Source organism: Mercurialis annua, linkage group LG3, assembly GCF_937616625.2.
Source record: "Mercurialis annua linkage group LG3, ddMerAnnu1.2, whole genome shotgun sequence".
In the NCBI taxonomy this organism is placed as follows: domain Eukaryota; kingdom Viridiplantae; phylum Streptophyta; class Magnoliopsida; order Malpighiales; family Euphorbiaceae; genus Mercurialis; species Mercurialis annua.
Window position 1 is genome coordinate 8,894,967 of NC_065572.1, and position 21,355 is coordinate 8,916,321.

The 21,355-nt window shown below is 29.9% G+C and overlaps 2 protein-coding genes across 4 annotated transcripts; both read right to left on the reverse strand.

The window, feature by feature from the left end:
* Positions 1 to 8,307: 8,307 nt before the first annotated feature.
* On the reverse strand, positions 8,308 to 10,907 carry LOC126674901 (uncharacterized). Of its 2 annotated transcripts, XM_050369441.2 has the most exons (4): positions 10,682 to 10,907; positions 10,020 to 10,525; positions 9,765 to 9,829; positions 8,681 to 8,883 (listed from the first exon to the last, which is right to left on the reverse strand). In XM_050369441.2, exons 1-4 carry the CDS (start codon positions 10,845 to 10,847, stop codon positions 8,814 to 8,816), a joined length of 807 nt encoding a protein of 268 aa, XP_050225398.1. In that variant the 5' UTR covers positions 10,848 to 10,907; the 3' UTR covers positions 8,681 to 8,813. The 2 variants fall into 2 exon arrangements, with proteins under 2 accessions (XP_050225397.1, XP_050225398.1); XM_050369440.2 differs by lacking the exon at positions 9,765 to 9,829 and having other exon boundaries at positions 8,308 to 8,883; positions 10,682 to 10,899.
* A 924-nt stretch (positions 10,908 to 11,831) lies between these two features.
* Positions 11,832 to 16,709, reverse strand: LOC126674853 (calcineurin B-like protein 1). Of its 2 annotated transcripts, none has more exons than XM_050369377.1 (9): positions 16,481 to 16,709; positions 15,975 to 16,172; positions 15,174 to 15,256; positions 14,548 to 14,607; positions 14,107 to 14,215; positions 13,903 to 13,955; positions 13,004 to 13,084; positions 12,274 to 12,386; positions 11,832 to 12,164 (listed from the first exon to the last, which is right to left on the reverse strand). In XM_050369377.1, the coding sequence occupies exons 2-9, from the start codon at positions 16,051 to 16,053 to the stop codon at positions 12,101 to 12,103; spliced, it is 642 nt and encodes a 213-aa protein (XP_050225334.1). In that variant the 5' UTR covers positions 16,054 to 16,172; positions 16,481 to 16,709; the 3' UTR covers positions 11,832 to 12,100. The 2 variants fall into 2 exon arrangements, with proteins under 2 accessions (XP_050225334.1, XP_050225335.1); XM_050369378.2 differs by lacking the exon at positions 16,481 to 16,709 and adding an exon at positions 16,344 to 16,439.
* Positions 16,710 to 21,355: the final 4,646 nt, after the last annotated feature.

The window sequence follows — 21,355 nt, forward strand, 5'->3', positions numbered from 1 at the left end:
ATTGTGACTGCCAGAGGATATATGTGCCTGGCATGTGTGCTTCTGCATGACACGTGTTTATTTATGTCATGCATGACGTTTATGTTTTGCGAAAAATTATTTTACGTTTTTAGGCTTGCTACGGGTTTTGGAGCAACCACTCCCATTCCCTAGCGCCGGTCTCGGCCCTGAGATTGGGTCGTGACACTGGTCAAACCATATTTTTCAAAATATTTATACACAAGAATCAAAGGTTATATAGCCCATCTTCGTATTATTATTAAGATAAAGAAGGGCTAAAAAGACATTTTGACCTTTCATAATTAAAAACTAAATGGAACGACATCGTTTCTTTTAACCTAAAAACAAGTCATTTTTCCTTTTTTTTTTCTTCGTCTTTCTTCTTCTAACAAATACCAGCAGCCATGGCTGACAAAGCAGGAGCCTGAAATTTCACCACACCGCCTCCTTCTCTTTACACCTCCTATTTGGAATTTTTCGACGGCAGTCCGGGCTTTAGCCTATCCTAATTTTAATGTAATTCCGCCCCTGACGGCGAGTGCCGGTTTTTGGTTGAGTGGTATGATTTAATTGGGTGGATTGGTGATTTAGGTATGATTTGGTTGGATGGATTATATTTGATTTGGTTGGATGGCGACTTTAGATTTGGATAGATTTGGTTGGTTTGTTTTTTTATTGACTTTAAGGGTATTTTAGGCATTTTTGAGAAAATAATGGACTTGAGGCGGTTTTTTGGGACGGTATATGGACAAAAGAGATTTAGTTGATCATTAAATAAAATTTAAAGAGTTTAGCGGTCGGTTTTAAAATTTAGAGAGTTTAATAATAGGTAATCTTAAGTTGGAATGTCATAACTAATGAGAAATTTTTAGGTAGATTCACTCCAGCACGTCATCCGTGGACTAGCCTATCATATAATGACACGTCATTAAAATGATGGTAATTTTGTAAATTCATTTATTACTTATTTACACTTTTGAATAGTAATATTACAAGATTGACATTATTTTAATGACGTGTCATTATATGATAGGCTTAGTGCACAGATGATGTGGTAGACTGAGTCTACCTAATAATTTCTCCATAACTAATTAATAATTGAAAAAATGGTAAATAGTGTTAATATTAAGCGTAAGAAATAAGGCAACCCACGTGAAGGTGAAGGTGGATGTGGATGTAGACATATGGCTCCTAATTTTGTTGGTTTTTGTGTTAATATTTAGATTACTTTAAATATTTGAATTCTAACTACATATAGACTATATTGTAATTTTTTTTTGTTAAAGATGAAAATCGTATTTTTAGAATTTCAATTATTAGTTGTTAATTATGGAGACGTGGTTGGAATCACAACTTCTTGATGCATTTAGAGGTGTCTTAACCATTCAGATTATGCATACATTGACGATTATATTGTAGATGGCTCTTTTCAAAAAAAAACTTAATATATTATTTAATCCATAAATTTTACCACTTTATTCTATGCGACTTTAAACTATTTTTTTGTTTTATTAAATTTCTTAACTATTTTTTTATTCTATTTAAACTCTAAATTTTACCACTTTATTTCATGTGACCTATAAACTAATTTTTTATTCCATTGAACCTCTTAATTATTTTTTTTATTTAACCCCTCAAACTAAACTATTTGTTCTATATAACCCCTTAATTAAGTGTTTTTTTCAAAGAACATCTAAACTATTTTTTTACCCATTTAACCTCTCACACAATGTATTATTTTTAGAAAATATATGAATATGTTTCTTACATTTAAAATAAAGAGCGATGTATTTTATATATTACTTTAAAATCATGAATTTTAGCGTGTTTTACAATTTAAACACAAATTTAAAAGATTCGTAATTGATTTGAAAAATTTGAAATTGTAAAAAATTAAAAGTTGGTATCTTAAAATTTTTAAAATTAAAATTTTGAGTTAAATTTACAAAACACACTAAAATTTATATTTTTTTTAAACAATTAAAGATTCATTTAATATTATCAAAGTATAACAAACTTATGTATGTTATAAATATCGTTAATTAAAAGAGACGAACTCCTTTTATCATTGTTAAAATGTAAAAAAACATTTGCATGTGTAAAAAGTAATATCATTTAATTATTTTATCAACTTTAAATATATTTTTATTTATTTCTACTCTTTTATTTCTAATTTATATTGTCGTCAATAATTTATAAAAATATTTTTTTAAAATACATTTTTAAAAAATCATATGTGATTGTATATAAATTAATTTATATGCTTTTAACTATTTATTCTAGACATAATATGGCTGAAAATTCAATAGTTGTATTTTTGAGGAGGTTAAACGGATAAAAATTAAAAGTTTAAATGTGTAATAGACAAAACAAATAGTTAAGAGGTTAAATAGAACAAATAATATAATTTGAGGATTAAATAGAACAAAAAAATAGTTAAAAAGTCTAATGGAACACGAAATTAGTCCAGAGGTCGCACGCAAGAAACAAAATGGTAAAATTTAGGGGTTAAATAGAACAAAAAAAATAGTTAAGATGTCCAATATAATAAAAAATTAGTTTAGTGATCGCATGGAATAAAGTGGTAAAATTTAGAGGTTAAATAATGTATGAAGCCAAACAAAAAAGGTTAGACATCTACATTAAATACACAACTGAGTTGCTATGTATAATTATTTTATTACAATTTCACACAACCGGTTCAATTACCGGTTGAATTGATTGGACCGATTACACCATGAGCCGTTGGCTATACTGGTCCTGTCACCGGTTCGATTTCTAAAACACTCCTTATCACGCATTCCTACTTGCCATCATAGCCGATGCTGTCTTTTTTTTTATAATATTTTTTTTTGAAGTCTTTTGCTTATTTAATTTCTTTTATATTATTTATGTTATTTTTTTATTTTAACGAAACTTATTAAAAAATTAAAAGTTATATTAATTAAAATAATACCAATTAATCATAATAATTATTAATAAATAAAATTAATTATATTATATTATTATATGTAGAAATATATAAATTATTTATATGTATCTGATATGTATATATAATATTTTTCAAATTAAAAAATTACATTTAATCATTATTAATCTTCTAAAATTATAAACTATATATATATGATGTGTATATATAGCATTTTATACACTAAATTTGTAAATTATGTATAAATTATGAGTGTTTATACCATGCAACCGTTGCGCCACGTCATTTTTACATCAAGCCAATGAGTATTTGCGATAGGGAATCTTTTAATTATTACTTATTTTTTTTATCATTCAATTTTACACATGGCTAACGCATAATTGGTTTGTTGCACGAATGACATGGCGCAACGGTTGTGTGCAATAATTTTTCATAAATTATATATATGACTGTGATCTGCGAGTTGAATTAATAGAACTAAATAGACAAAGGCGTGTCTGACACGCCCCACAGACTGACGTGTCTGGCGCATTTGATGCAATAGTGGCAGATGTTCCTTTTTATTGGGTGGTTAAAAAATGTAAGAAAAATGAGTATAAAATATAAAGATTTTGGAGAGGTGTTATTTCTGGAAACATGTACCGTGTTTATACCTTTTCTGTAATTTTCTCTTTTTTATTTGAGAAGTGATATTATGGGTGAAATTGGGCCAAATAATAAATTTTAAATTCAAGAGTATTCAAATTTAACAAATACTTAATAAATTTTAAATTTTAAAATAATATTCACAAATTAAATGGAACTAAAAAAAATTCATTTTTTTCACAAAAAAAACACTAAACGCAGCGAAATTTATTTTATTTTAATTTTAAGTGATATCGAACCGAACAAATTTTCAACCTTTTCTGTTAGTTCGGTTAATAATTTGAAATTTAGTTTCAAATGATTTGACAACTCAGTTTCAATTATATAAAAAATTTGGTACCTCAGCTTATATTATGTAAATGATTTGGTACTTTATTTTCATACGATTTGCTATCTTATATATAGGTGTTTGAAATTATAAACACCAAAAAAAAAAAAGCACACAGAATTTGCAGCTAAGGTTGCTGAGTTTAAGACAATTTGAAACTGTAAGGCATGCGGATTCATTTGCTCTGCTCATTATTTTTATATGCCTACATGAATTATGGGTAAATAGTTAGGGGCTCTGAATCCTTGGATTGGTATCAAGAACTCGCATAGTGTACAAGGTGAAAGGATATACGGAGACAAGTCTAAATTTGTTTAAACAGAATTGATATTCATTGAGAAATTGGATGTCAGTGGTACATTTTACTTTACACAAAAATACGTGGCGGAAATAAATTTGAAATCAACCCGGTGTAAATAAAATAATTTTAAAATCTATGGTGCGTATTTATTTTATGTTTTTTTCATTGGTTTGGTTCAGATTTTGTATATTCCGAATAATATTTTGGTCCTTGATTATTTCCATTTCTAGCTCCAGGCTGCAATCTAATTTACCCTGGATTAACTACTCATAGTCTAGTTTCACTTATTTGCAACAATCTGAAATCAACTTGATATTTATAGTAGCATCTTTTATGTTTTTATATTTGACTATATATTTGGCATATTATTGTAAGAATTCTTTTTAATACGTCAAAACCAAAAAAAATAAAATTGAAGTATCACTTATGGTAAATTGAAAATCAACTTGATGTAAATCGAATGTGTTTTAAAATCTAAAATTGACATAAGTTGTTTTGATATTTCTAGCATTTGTTATGTGAATTGTTAGAATTTTATTTTTTATTTTGATATTTAGTTGATTTTAGGTTGATGTTTATTTGATCTTAAAATTATCAAATATGCACTACCAATTCCTCTAAAAATATTAAAATTGCACAATCCAAATTGAAAATGATTCATGTCCTCGCTTTTGTACTTGTGAAAACAAATGACACTTGGTTGATCTTCAGTTGACATTCAGTCGATCTTCGTTTAATATCCAGTTGACATTTAATTGATCTTTAAAATTTTGTCAAATTACAAAAGAAGAGTTTCACCAAATTAAAGAGAACTCGTCAAAACAGTCGAAATCAATACTTGTCAACCTTAAAGAGGGAGAAATTGGTAATAATAATTTTGAACTGTTTCGCGTAAAAAAAAAAATCTAGTTGATATTTGGTTGACATTTTGGTTGATTTTTAGCTGATATTTTGTTACTTTTCAGTTGACATTTGACCGATTTTTTAAATTTAGCCAAATTATAGAAAAAAGTTCAACAAATTAAAAAAGCCATCAAAAAGTTAAATTTGATACTTGTCGATCTTATAGTTTATTCTTTGAATTCCCTAAATATATATTTTAGAAATTATAAAAGTTCGAAATTCATTTTCTTCTTTTTTGTAATCCCTAAATAAAGGGAGTTCATTAAAATTGAAAAATGATAACAACAATTTTGCACTGTGTTACAGAAAAAAAAAATTAATTGGCTGATATTTGACGATATTTGATTGATTTTCGGTTGACATTTAGTTGATTTTAAATTAAGTCAAATGAAACACAAACCTTTTTTTTTTTGAGAATAATGAAAATTTCATTAATAGAGAAATAAAAATACAACTTGATCAAATATTGAATATATCAATACATTCAAGAGGTACAATAATAGAACATCAGTAAAATAACAAAAAATCATATCTAATTTCTTCAATCGCATTGACGGAACTCTTTGAATGTGCAACTCGGCGATCCGTCCGCTTCACTCGAAGGTTATTTTAAACCACAAATCGACTCTTTGGTCTTTGAATGAGTCCGATTGAGAGAATATTAGAAATAAGATTTCTACTGATAGCACTTCAGATCTACGTTCCGTAGATAATTTCATCAAGAAAATAGCAAAACCCATAAAGGGTAAAAGCCAGAACTCCACTAAGGAAGACAAAATATCCATAAAGGAAGAAAGAAAAAACCAACAGATCTCAGATCTGTGATTATTGACGTAAAATAAACTAAATACGAGATTTAAAGAGAAAACGAAAAGGTAGGGAGGTGATTTTAAACCAAACAATGGCCAAAATCACCTCTCTCTTGTTGCGGTTAGGGTTCTAAAAAGAAAGAGAGAGTTTAGAGAGATGAGAGAGTCTTTTTAATTCTATCACGAAACACAAACCTTTTAATTACAAAATTTAACATGATAAAATTAAGATTAAGATTATATATACATCAATACATATTCCAGTTTTATAGAGAAACAGTAAAATGGTGTATCTCTTAGCATTACGCCTAATAAAGTTTGAGCAGGCAAATCAACCATATAAGAAGCTAATATGAATTTTATTTTTTTAAAGCATATACGCAATAATATTAACACAAGAGAAGTTCAACATATTAATCTAAATTTGAGTTGCATTGAAGCAACTCTTATATGAATTTTTACATAGGATAAACTAATAAATAAATATATTTAAAATTTAAAGTTGATAATAAATTGATTCATGGTTACATAAACACCTAATAAACCAATAAATATATATTTTACATTTGCGAATTGATTTAAGGTTATAAAAATACATGATAAATTAATGAATGTGTTTTAAATCTAAAGTTGACATGAGTTGATTCATATTTAGAAAAACACATGATAAATTAATATATATTTAAAATATAAAGGTGACAATAAATTGATTCATAGTTACATGAACAATATCAACATATATTCCACAATTGAGGTGAGTTGATTAACGGTTATAAAAAATACATAATAAAATAATAAATATATTTAGAATCCAAAATTTACTAAAATTGATTCATTTTTTTATAACTAACAAAAGCTTGCAAAGCAAGAAAAACAAAACAAACTTAGTTATTTCACAAACCATACCCTAATCTATAATTTGGAACACTAATACAAACTAACAAAAATGGGTGTATATATATGCTAAAAATTACAAATAATCTGATACTAAGGATGGCAATAGGGAGGGGATTTCCCGTTCTCCGTGGGGATCCACCCCTAATGGGGCGGGGAATCTCCACCAATTACCCCTATGAGTACGGAGATGGGGAAAATCATTCCCCAACCACGGAGATGGGGAGGGGACGGAGAGTATAGTCCCCACCCCATGGGGATCCCCATCCCCGTCCCCATGGGGATCCGATTTATATTTATGTATATTTATTTTATATTATAAGTTTTAGTATGTTATTTATAATTTTAAATAATTTAACATAATTTTTTTATTAGTTTCTATTTAGCTATAAATATATAATATTATAAAAGATAATAGTATTTTCTATAATGATTTTTTTTCAAATATCTTATGAAAATAATAAAATTATTTATAAATTATATTTAATTGTACGGGGAACGGGGATCCCTATGGGGATGGGGAATCCATGGGGATGGGGACGGGGATGATTTTATCCCCATTAATTAAATGGGGACAGGGATGGGGATTTCCCATAGACGCGGGAATGGGGATGGGGATGGCTTCCCCGTCCCCATCCCGCCCCATTGCCATCCCTAGATACTAGTACTTCATCATAAACAAGAAACAGTTCAATTATGAGAAGAACTTTTAACAACAAAACTTCATAACTAAACAAACAAATACAGACTAGATCTAGACAAACTAATTAATACCATAGTTAATCAGCAAATGAACTTACTTTGTAAATAACAATACCAAAATTTCTATAAATCTCGTACATCTGTTCGATCTATTTGATTTGTCGTGATCGAGAAAGAGAAGGCTAACTGAGAGTAAAACAGAAGGTTGTCGGTTGATCTTGAGGATTACGACAGGCATTGGCGGTTGTTGGAGCATAAACCGAAATCGTAGGTGGTCGTCGGAGCGTAGGCCATCGATGGCGACAGTGATAGAGGTTGAAGAAAGTGAGGTTCACTGAGATTTAGATGGATAAGGAGTGACATGGGTATTGAGGTACAAAAGAAATTAACAATGTTAGTGGGAAGTTAGGGGTAAAATGGTACTGAAATTATTATGAGGTATAATAAAAAGTTTTTAAACCAATTGAGAGATTTGTGCATATTTTTTTTTTTTAATCACTAACTTATAATTTTATAGAAATTGAGATATAGGATGAAATTTCCTCACAATAAAAAGTTCAAAGACCCATAGTCCCATTTATAACAACAGTCAGGAAGGCTTTTTTAATTTTTTTTCTCTTCCTTTTTGGACTGCAAATGCCGGTAAGGAATGTTGTTTTTTTTTTTTTTCGCTTTTGGGTAAGGAATGTTGTTGATTGTTAAGTAGAAATGAAAAGGAACATCACATTTTGTGTTTTTTCTGCAAGAAACTAAGTATAATAACTATAAATTGAACTTTAATTTTAGTGATCATGAATGAAATAAACCAACATATGGAGCATTGTGAAGGTGAAATTGTACAATGTGTTCGTTGCGAGAGATAAGGTCGAGAGCCATAATGCACACCTGATCGCAGCTTTAACTAATGAGACGGAGATCATCTCTAAACTGGGGGGATTTTCATCCAATATTTGAATAGCTGCAAAGTGGTTTGATGCTGTGAGGATAGTAGCACTGATCCTCAAATACTCCAAAGACAAGAAACCTGTGGTACTATAAGCAAGTCTTTACAAAGTGTACATATGGTTAAAAAGATTAGCACTTAGTAGTATAGTCAATGCATCTGAGCCTGATCGCCAGATTCTTCATCATCTTCAGCGAAATACTTATCCTCGGCATCCTCATTGGCTTCCCTAAGCCAGTGATCATCCAAGGTCTCGTTGTCGTCAATTTTTGAGTAGTCTAAGTGCTGATTATCTTCCCCAGCAAGAAACTTTTGGTGCATAATGTAGGTAAACTGATTCATCAGATCTTCTTTCTCTTCTAGTGAAATAGTTGTCTCCTTGCCATGCTGATCGCTGCTTGGTGGGGCGACATTTGTAGCATCAAGCATCTGAAAGTTATAAAACCAAAAACCAGCTGGTTGTGTAACAGTATCAAAAGAATTTCACATAAAGTGGAACTTAAATTTTTCTAAATTTAATGATAAGATAATTAAGGAAATCAACCACAGAATAAACTGATATGCACATGAGGAAAACTAAAGCCAAAGTGTTGCAGGCTAACTAATTTACTTTTCGTTGATTCATGTAGCAATGTTATTTCCCTCTGCGACGAGACGGTACTATCTTCGTCCATGTGTCCATATTTCAGGAATGATTGACCAAAAGACTTTCGTTTCTCTCTTCTGATGCGAATGATAAAACACTCAATTGAGCAAATTGAGTGACCAGCATAGCAAGTTGATTAAATAAGCAGAGTTCTATATGCTATTATTAACTAGGTTGAAAAGTCTTGCATCTAAGACTAGCACCAATGAAATTATCGCTTTTGCACAGTTATAGAAGCTGTAATAAAGCACCAGCTTGATCGAACTGCCCTAGCCGAGTCATTAAAGGCGAAGTAATAAAATCACGGAACACCTAATAGACAAGCTGCTTTCTTTTAGCCATTCAAAGCAAAGACAGGTATAACAACTAACAGGAGATATTTACAAAGAACCATAGACTCAGACCAGCATGTATATATGATTTATGAAACCATAAGTTCGATAACCAAAACTACTGCCACTTAAGATAGCACAAGCCATAACTAAATGGACGGCAAATCTAAAAAAAGCACATAACCAATGTGTATAAAATGTCTAAAAATACACTTCTTCAATTAAATTTCATCACCTTTCGTGTATGGCAAGGTCATAGTTGCTAGAATTCAAATCTATCATCTTAAACAAAACAAATCACCAATTAAATCCGCAAAAGGTATACACTTTACCTCATTGGTGAGACTGCCATGAGCAGAAATTGGACTAAACTCTTGGCATAAAAATAGATTTGATTCTGAAATTATGTAAAAGTGAACAATTTAGATAGCACAAGCCATAACTAAATGACCGGTGAATCTAAATAAAACACATAACCATAGTGCATAACTGCATATAATGTCTAAACATGCACAACTTCAAGTTAAATCCATCAACTTAAACGAAATAAATCACCAATGAAATCCGCCAAAAGGCATATAATTTACCTCATTGGCATGACTGCCATGAGCGTCCTTAGCTACTCCATTCTCTTCTTCGTCGTCCTCCTCCTCTTCCTCTTCTTCCTCTTCTGGCCGATTCATTTCATTCCCAATCCACTCCCTCTCATCAACACCCAACCTAATCTGTTCAGCTCTAATCTTGGAAACCAACACAGCTTCCTCAGACCTCCTCATCAAAGTCTCGGACCACCGCTCCCCCGGCCTAGCCATAACCCTACAACTCCGATCCTGAAACTTCCCGACAAACTCATGATGCAAATACGGCTCTCTTTCCCTCATCGAATCCTCCGAAAAATAACTCCCATCACTAATCAACTGATTCAAATAAGCCAATCTCCTATTCTTCACCTTCACTGACCTCATCTTCAATTCCTCATCACTGGGACTAATCTTACTTCTTAAATTCTTTAAATGCCAGTTCACTTCATAATCACTCTTTAAATTATCGAACTTTTCAAGCTCCTCACTTGTTAAATTCTCCCCGTATCTCTCTAATAATAAATTAGTGAAATTTCAGTACCCAGATGGAAATTAAAACAAATATTGAAAAATAAAAAGTACCCAGATGGATATTAAAACCAATTATTAAAATTAAAAGTGTACCCAGATGGAAATTAAAGCAAAATTGACGAGAACGGAGATAATACCGAGGAAAACGGCGGCGTCTCGGGAGAGAAGGTCGAGAAGGAGAGACTTGCGGTGGGAGGAATTAGAGACGTTGGATTGAAGGGCGCGAGGGAAGTAGAGACTTTCGACCGTTGATAGCCTCTGTGTTATGCTTTCCATTGCTTCTTTGTGTAATGTTTCCTCCATTTTTTTTGTAACTGTGGTTTCTCATTACGAGTTGCGATTGTATAATACGCTTTGCGTTTCTTCGGACGGTGACGGTGGCGGTGGACCAATTAGAATTAATTAGTTTAATTAGGATTAATTAAAATTAGTTAAGATTGATTATTTTTAATTAGAAATTTTACTCTCTTCTTTTATTGGAGAGGTTGAAATTGATCTGATTCTTTTGAAATTAATTAGAGAGGTGAAATTGATCTGATTCTTCTGAAATTACAGCTCGAAAAATAACTTTTTTATTATTTTATGCCTAATTGAAAGGGTTTAATGATCTTTTATTCTGTCAAAATTATATAAAAAGATATTTTACTAAATAAAGATAAAATTCGACCAATCGTCACAAATGAATAAAATTAAATTTATTTTATAAAAAAAAAATCTTGTGATAATTATTTATTTTGTAAATACTGATATTTTTTCTAATTTCAATATCATCCTTTTTGTTTGAAAATTTAATAATATAATCACTCATTTTTATTTTTATTAATATTTCAATCTTTCTATTCCTTTTTTTAAATCAAGTCAAAGGATATATTCATATTATTAAATCTCAATTTAGTCTTATTCTTAATGTATAAATCAAAACTATATTTTTGAGAAATTTAATAAATTTAATTTATTATTTTTATATATTTTTTTAAATAAATTTTTTAGTATTTTTTTTTTAAAATTCAAAAGTAAAAAGGACAAGAAAATTAAAAAAATTTAAAACTAATAAATTAAGAAAAATGTAATTTGGATTATTGAACCGAGAGCTATAGAATTATGAATCTTGTAATTTTCAGAACGGACGTGTGGTAAAATCATTTGTGTTTCCAGAAGACCTGATTGTGTACCTGAGACAACCTAACAGACTTCAAGCCTTTGTTACTCATTCGTCTAGGCAGAATCGCCTGCGTTTATCATAACGCCACATAATTATAGCGGAAAACAGATCCGAGAAAAGAACAGTTTTAGCTTGCTGTAGAACTATTATCACTAGCACGAAAAAGATTCGACAGAAATCAATTACAAGAATGGTGCTTTACAGTTGACAGACAATCCGAGCTAATTTTCCTCGGAAATCTACCTTGTTCACCTTAGAAACCACGTACTTTTTTTGAAATATTCTAACCTAAGCCTGGCTGTATTAAACTCGAAACTTTAACCAATTTCAAAAATTAAAAACAGTGGTTATGGACCACTGGTATTGGTAACATCCAAGTAATTTTCCATCAATTTTAAGTAGCAATTTCATCCACCTCTGAGTGGAAAACAAAACTTGGAAATGTCGTCGTGATATCCCTGCATTACAGTCAAAAGCCGATGAATCAGGAGACTAATTAGAGGACATACAAACGCACCACTCTTTCATATCTAAAAAGAAAAAGATAATCCCATTTCGCTATGTTACCTTAAGTAAGGCAGAGTCATGATCTTTAATAAGGATGGGTTTTTACATACAAAGTTCTTCCATTCAGGTCTGTCTATCTTCCCATCGCTGTCAGCATCCGCTTCCATGAAAGTCTGTTGACCGAATTAAAAGCCAAGCAAGAATTTCATAATTGTTAAAAGACAGCGATTACACAAATTTGAGTCAAAATATATGCAAACCCCCTCAGATCATAACTACATAGGACAGCAAAATGAAACTCACTAGCGCGGCCATTTTAACATTTGTGGTCCACTAAATTGCACGAAAACTTGTCAAGTCCTACTTTTCGACGTTATAATTTCATTTCCGGAAACGCTTCTGAAACTCTACAATTTTATATTAATAACCTATTTTTATAGAAATTGTCATTTTGCTGTTTCCATTTCCATGCAGCGTAGGTGCTTCTAAGTTGACTTCATATTAACAATACATATTTCACGTTTTCATAATTATGATTGCAAGCTATACCAGAATTAAATTTCAGTAATTGTAATGCCCTCCTGGGGTGTTTCAGCCAAAGTTACATATATGAGACTGGAGCAACCATAACAATTTTGTAAATTTTACTGTATTATGGCGATCACGGCAACGTGTGAAAGTCTTCAATGAATTTAAGGTAGCAACAGCATAGAAGAAAACTAAGAACCTTGATAGAGTTCATCAAAAAAAAAAAAAGAATAACTAACTAAATTCAGATGCAACAACTGACCTTATCAAGAATTATCTCGATCGTCTCATCAGCCAACTTCATTTCAGACTCACAAAGAAGTGCAATCAACATTTGCTTAACCTGCCAAAATCACATACAATGAAGATGCCTGCAAGGAGTTCCCCATAAAGGCATATTATACGAATGAACCAAATCTGAAAGATGTGGTGCACCTTTTTCTTCAATAGAAAAATATTTATAAATTCTAAGGGAAAGAAAATTTTGGTAAGAAATGTTAATTTTTTAAGAAAGGGCATGGTGAAAGTAGCAATCATTTCCATTTCCGTGTAAGACATGCCGTCAAAATTAAGGAATAATATCTACATCATGATCGTTTACTTCCCTATGGAGAAACTGACCTAATGAACAGCTCATGCCCACGGCCACGAGTCTGTTCACCATACACTTTTGCCCATGAACCAAGGTTCAGAGACCACCTCGACATGAACTAAAATGAAGATAAGCAGAACTACCGGAGATAAGTAATCACCAGCCTTCATACAGCCAGAAAGAAGGAAAAAGGGGGAAATAGTTTGATGTAGCCTCACTTATTTCTGATTCAAAGGAGACTCTCCCCAATCAAGATTGTTAAAAACATTTTAACTCCTTCTAAATAATTCAAAAACATAGCGTTGTCTTCACCTTCACTAGTTTTTTAAAATTCAATAACCATATGAATTCAACGAATGTACTCAAAGAAAGTTACTTTCAGAAGTTCCACTGGAATTTACCAAGAGAGCGAAATTAACAACACAGAGAACATAAACTAAAGGTTCCAATCTAGGAAAATTATCACCAAGAATTTGGATAGACATAATAATTCAAGTTTGAAACAAAACGATACAGTAAAAGAGACAAAATATTATCTAGCTATAATGCAATAAAAGGACTTATCGTACCTCCTGCCGCTCGATAAATCCTGAATTCTCCAAATCATAAAGCCTAAAGGAAACTGCAAGGGATTACATACACTACGTGTAAGTAAGAGGACAATGAAAAGCAAGACATTGTGAGAGTTATATAGAGAATAGCAGATGAAGGCAATACTATATATAGTTTATGAATAATGAATCAAAGGTATTGAACAATGTAAATAAACTTACAGTCTATCTTATCTTCTTGTGGAGCATTGGGATGGAAGACACTCAGTGCTCTAACGAAATCACCAAAATCAATTACTCCTTTTTTCTTAACATCGAAAAGATCAAAGATCTGCAAAAGGAAAGTACTCTAACCATAAAACATTCTTCACCGAGGAAAAAAAATCATAACAATGTTTTTTTCGCTTATTGCAATGGAGATATAATCTTACAAGGCACTTGAACTTTTAAATGTGCCATGTCTAGTAGTGTTACTTTCTTATTATAAATATGGGGGAAAATGCGGTCCTTTGCAGATATCAATAGTACCAACTACCAAGTGCAATTCAAAACTTATATTGAATTTATGATATGTATGGAACAGGCTGTAATGGATTTAATTCCTTCTCTCTTATCTACTATTCACATTTCCTTAAAAAATAGTACAGAGTGTAAGAGCTGTACTCTGTTAGCAAAGAGATTCTCCCTCTTTCTATTCTTGAAAAGTGCCAATTGAAATTCCTCCTGCATGTACAAATAAAACCAAAACCTTTGAGACAGCATTATATTACTATACTTACATAAACTCCATAATTTATAATCACATTTAGACATAAATAGAGGCTCTAATCTATCATTTAAACACAGGTATCTAAACCTCAACCGACTTAAAATGAATTAAGTACATCACATCTACGATTTCTTTAAATCACACATATTTAATAAAAGGAAACCATGATAATTAAAATCCATTCTTTGAACATACTATCATCAAAACCACCCCCAACTAAATCTACTGGCTGAATCCAATCATTACATGATAAGCTAGCTAAATGTTAATATTATTTTTGCAAGCAAGAAAAAAAAATTGAAGTCATGAACTTGCTTTTGGATGGTTATCACATACCCGACAGTTTTTCAATGGAGAAGACATGATCATACTAGAATATATATATATAAAGAACGGCGACAAATGAAGCGCACGCTTCAAAAACCACATACTTTTGTACATTAACAATGCTGATAAGAAAAGGAAAAGAGAATGACATAGAGGAAAAGAGGTGCAAGTTAGGAGTACTATTGCTTCATACCTTGTTTATCAACCCATCATCAACAACAGAACTGCTAATGCTTTTAAATAGTTCAAACAATGCTTCAACTTCGCTAACACTGACTGAAAAATCACAAATAAAAGACGAATCAATTAATTTAACAGCCCATTAAACCAGACAAAGGTGCACAACTGCACATACACGTAATGAAAGATAAGCCAACTTGACAATAAGCTGAAAAGGAACAATATCAGATTAAAAGGCTGAATAAAAGTCAACCAAACAAATCAGCTGGAAGTTTTAACTGCTCAACAAATAAAACCTCAAACTCGGTAAAATAAAATTAAAGAAACAACCTTTTTCTTTTTGGATTTCAAAAACAAAGCAGTCATGGATTTCAAAATACCCAACAAACCAGAATAAAAAAGAAAAGAAAAAGTAAAGTCTTTAAGATCACAAATCTTTGACTCAATCATAGGCTGCAATGCCTCCTCTTCTTTATCTTTGACTAAAAAGCAAGATAAAGAATTGGAATTCCAAGACAAACGTTTCAAAAATATAAAAGAATCAATGTAGAACTTGTTTAATATAAATCATTTGAACAATTCAACTAAATTCTAGCAAAATCATGCAAGTTTTTGCATTCAACAAGCGAAAATTCTGAATAAAACAGCAACAAACAAGGTAGCACGGACACTTCATTCAATTGAAGAGTCCTATTTCGGAAACCTTTCGAACACTTGACATTTCAGACACGAAACTTCATTTTTTACACAAAAAACCTTAAAATAACAATGTTTCACCGTGTTGGTGCTATCTAGGGGGGAAAAAGAGACTCACAAGCAGTTTCAGAAGCAAGGGCTATAGGGTCTTCATGTCCAGGAAAATGTCTTGCCACTTTAGAACTAAAGCAGCCCATTGACTGCTTTTTTCTTGTTGTGATTACAGTCTATGCTTAAACAAATGAAGAAAAAATAGCCCCAAAAACAAGGCTAAATTTACTTCACCTTCAAGCCCTTCCCACGCCCTTTTAACTCCCTACACAAATTCACCATCAAAATCATCAATTTTCTACCCTCTAATTGCTTAAATTTCATGTAATTCAAATACCCATCTCAACCCCAACAACAAAAATCAAAATTAACAACCCAAATTAAATGCCCATCTCAAAAATTCTCTCTTTTTTAGCAATTTACATCATTTATTAACCTGATTTTTGTTTTTCTTCCAATTCCTCAGGAACCCACATGGCAATTACAAAAAAGCTGTAAAATTTATAAAAAGAAATGCAAAGAAATAAAAAATTCAGAAGTTGAATTGAAAAAATGGGGAAAAAAGACGCTTACAAAGAGAAAATCTAGGGCAGTGGAACGTTGAATTTTGTACGTAATTGAACGAAACAAAATGAAAAATCTCCCAAAAAAAAGGTGAAAAATTCAAATTATTTATACAGTTGTTTGGTGGGTGTTCTCCAGAAGTTGCTTAATTTTAGAGAAACCGTAAAATATTTGAGAGATTTCAGACAAAAAAATCTCTAAGAAACAAAAATATCAATTAACAGAGAGGAACTGATAAAGAGCTGTTGTTCATGTTTGTTTTGCTATATAGGGCTTTTCATCGTACGGTTGTCAATGACTTTCCTTTTTGGATAATTACACTTTGGTTCCTATATTTTTAAATTAGGCATAAGATACAAAAACAATCTTCAATTTTTTTGAAAAGAGCTTATACATTCTTTTGGTTTTTTTATCACCATTTAAACCTTAACGTTTAAACCCCATATTAGACTCTATTAGTAATGAACCTCTAACTTGCTTATATATAAATAACTAATTTATAATTAAATTAATAATTATAGTCCATGTCACATCTTCTTCGCTCTTTTTTTAATCAAAATTTTTATATGTACATCACAACTTATTATCTTTGAAGTTTAAATAATCTGATAAGGCATTCTCTTTATTTAAGTGAGGTTGCAGATTAAAATTGTATACATATATGCGGCATTTGGAATTGAGATTAGAACGTTGCCTATTATAAGCCATAAGCGACTTATGCATGTTGAATGAGAATTAAATATAAAAAATTTAAAAAATGTCGTTTTATAATTAGGGACACTCTTAAGATACCTCGCGTATCCTACAATGAAAATCACGCAGTCTATTAGTATAAAATTAACCATTTAACTAACAAATCATCTTCTTCCTTTTAACAAAAGAAGATAATTTTCTTGCATTAAATTCAGATTTTAGCCTTTGCAAATTCAATGCTCAAATACGAAGCAAAAGAACAAACTTTTACTTATACGCTAATTTGATATATTTTTTGATATGTTATTATTTTAATATTATTGCTATACTATTATTTTAGGTTTTTTAGAAACTATTGTTTTAGTCTTTAAATTTGGAATATTTAATTTATATAATTTTTATTAAAAAAAGTGAATATAATATGGATCATTTAAATTTATTTATATAAAGAATATAGTATTTATAATTTTATTAAATTGTGGAATAATTTGATTTTCATTTAAATTTATTAAATAAAAATTAGACTAAATTATATCCGTTAGACTCGTGAACTTTTGATAAACTTGAAAATTATTTGATAGGTAAATTCAACTCGACTCAACCAACCTTAATCTTCTCAATACTCACTTGATTTAACTCATTTACACTCCTACCACCATTAAAGCTAAGAAAATTTTTGTGTGTTAATTACTATGAATTTCATTAATTTAGGTTTAAATTACTATTTTCCCCATCAAAATTAAAAATCACTATTTCTCTCTTACTTTAATATTTTATATAACTTAACTTCTCTTATACAAAAAATTTAGTTAAAATACAAAAATATGAGAAAAAATAGTAATTTTTTAAAATTTATGAGGTAATCAATATTTTAGATCTAAATTGTATGGGAATAAAAATAATTAATTTTATTTTTTTAAAGAATAAATCACAAACTTAATAATATTCATTAGTCATCCATAATAAAATCAACAAAATCAAAACTAATCCAATATAGATATAATTAACCAAAATTTATATTTAAAAGCATTAAAATTGAGTATAAAGATTAAAAAGAATCAACTCAAAATAAACAATTAAAGAAAAAAGAAGGGTTAAATGCAAATTCATACACCAACTTTGACCTAATTTGCAATTACAACATAAACTTTAAAACTTGGCAATGTCAGTAACCAACTTTACACTTTTGGCAAATCGATACACCAAACTCAAAAAACACTAACGTGGACATTGTAATAAACCGCCATTTGTCGTTTTATGATTGGTCGGTGTACCAATTTGCCAAAAAATGAAAGTTTGTTACCGACATTGCCAAGCTTAAAAGTTTATGTTGTAATTGCAAATTAGGTCAAAGTTGGTGTATGAATTTGCATTTAACCCAAAAAAGAAAAAGGAAGACCTAGAGGTTGCTTTGTTGTAGATTGATGCTCATTAATTGTTGGATTGTACTTAAAGGGGAGTTCTCACATGATTTCACGGTTATGATGGTGGTGGTGTCTCTTTTTTGTGCACATTCCTTTTAATTCTCCGATTCTTTTTATGTTGAATCAAATGATAGAAATACTTGAAATTATAAGTATTTATAAATATTTGAAATAAATCCTGAAAATTAAAAACCTTATATATTGAATTGAATTTTATCGCTAATTTACTTGATAAAAAAATATAGTATTAAATGTTATATGTTGAACTGCCAGAAAAATATTAAATAATACTCATAGGGGTATAATCGAGCTGATTAGTCCAAACACTGTCAAGTTCGAACACAACCGGACTCTAAATTTGAAACTCGAAATTTGACTCGAACTTAATCGAGTTTTATTTTTGAAGCTCAAACTCAAAATCGGTAGAATAATTGAAACTCCACTTCGATTTGACTCGTCTCAATTTTCTATATAGATATTTAAACATTAAATGTAAAATTAAGGTATTGTTGGAAATAGATACAAATATAAGGATAAAAAAAGTAAATTAATTAAAGCTCTGAAAGGCTCGCGAGCTCATCGAATCAAATATTTTGAATTACGAGTCGAGTCGATTTTGATTATTTTTCGAAGCAATTTCAAGTAGCTCACAAGTTGGCTCGACTCGGTTATTACCCTTAAATTCTCATTACATCCAAAATTGATAGATTTATTACATGTATACTTGTAAATTTATTTTTGTAGCTAAAATTATACTAACTACTATATCTATGCTACCCTTATTAAATAATTAACCTATTCATCACTCTAATTATATTTTTTAAAATATTTATTTAAAATGACTCATAAAATATATATAAAATGATATTAAAATTAAAATTAATATCTATTGTTATTATTAAAGCTATAATAGACTTAAATGGATTAGAAGTAATTTGATTAAGAACATTTTTAGATTCTTATCTAGTTAACTAATTTTTTAAAAATAAAAAAAAATTGATAATTTTGAATATTTAAAATAAAAACCAACTTACTAATTATAGACCGGCATAGTATGTATTAAAAATTTAACAGCTTTGCTTGAAATTTCAAACGAAAAAAATATGAAACTTCCCACTATTAAAACACAATTCTTTTTGAAAGCAATATTTGTGATATTATAGGGGTGAAAGTGCTTTTTAGAAACAATTCAGGTATTTAACTATAAATATATTTTGAAGAAAGAAAAGCAAAAGGTATAAAAAAATTAGATTTTTTTTTAAAAGTATAGATTTCCTCTTTTATTTTTTTAGCACAATTAAGACCTTGTGTTTTTATAATTGTACGATTAAACCCTCGTTATTTTAAAACCGAACAAATAAATTTATTGAATTTATTTTTTGGGCACTTACCTTCTCAAATGTTCTGTAAATATTTGAACATTTTTTCTATATGATTATAAGAGACATGTCAGACATTAACAAGTGTTTCTAATGGTGTTGGACGAAAGGAGTTATTTGTTCTATTTGAGAAAAAAGACTTAATTGTATTTAAAAGAAATAAAAAGGCTGATTTTTATTTTTATAAAAACTATGAGAGTATTTTTGTATTTTTGCCGAAAAAGAAAAGTAAAGGTTAAAGAAAGTTGCCGTAAGAAACGACTCCGACCCTGATGTGAAAACGAATGAGAAAAATGGAGCCGCTGACCACACGTGGCGAAATTAGCGAGTTAGAAGAATTAGAATATTGATCGCCGCTTTTTCGAATATTCTATTTGATTTTTATTGGTTTTTCAATGCTAGTTAATTTTATGAGCAGCTTTATTTTGAACTTGTTACATATTTTTGTCTAATATTTCGAAGAATTTACGTCAAAATATGAAAGTTTTACAAAAATAAATCCATTTATTTTCTTTAATATTCTTACGTCCTTTTAATCGGTCCCCCTTATGAAATTAACAAATTTACTTAATTCAAAACTGTACAATTTTTAAAATATATATTTTCTGGACCTTTTGAAATATTAATTATTTAGAAATAAGTATGCATAAAATAAATAATAATTTTACTTAATTTGTTTACAACTATTTTCGGACAGTTATATTTAATTAGATAAACTTTAGAATTAATAATATTATCAAATAACTATCTAAACTGCTACCAAATGAATTATAGATCAAATGGTACAATCGCAACGAACTATTAGGGTATAAGCGCAGTAAACTGTTACGTCGTGGTTTAATTCTCTTCACAAGCGCTCTCTCTTTTTTCAATAGAATTTACTATTTTTTTTTAAAGTCAATTTTTTAGTCAAAGGGAAGTTAGATCCTATTTGTCGGAAAGTAAGATGGAAAAGAAAAAGGGTTAATTGCAAATTAAATCACGAACTTTGATTTGCAATTACAATATAAACTTTAAAGCTTGACAATGTCGGATACCAATTTTCACTTTTTGGCAAATTGAAAAACCGGTCATTTTTCAATATAAATTTGTTGAGTTGGAAACCGGACTTGCTACATAGACTGACACGTTGGAAAATAAGCGGTGTTTTAATTTGCCAAAAAATGAAAGTTGATATTTGATGCCAAACTATTAAAGTTCACGTTGTAATTGCAAATTACGTTAAAATTTGCGATTTAATTTTCAACGTGTCGACTTACGTGACAATTACTAAAATCCAGTTGTATTTTAATATACGTGGCAATTTCGGTTTACAATTCAACAATTTTACATCGTAAAACAAACAACAATTCGACTTGTTAAAAAATAAAAGTTGGTATCTCACATTG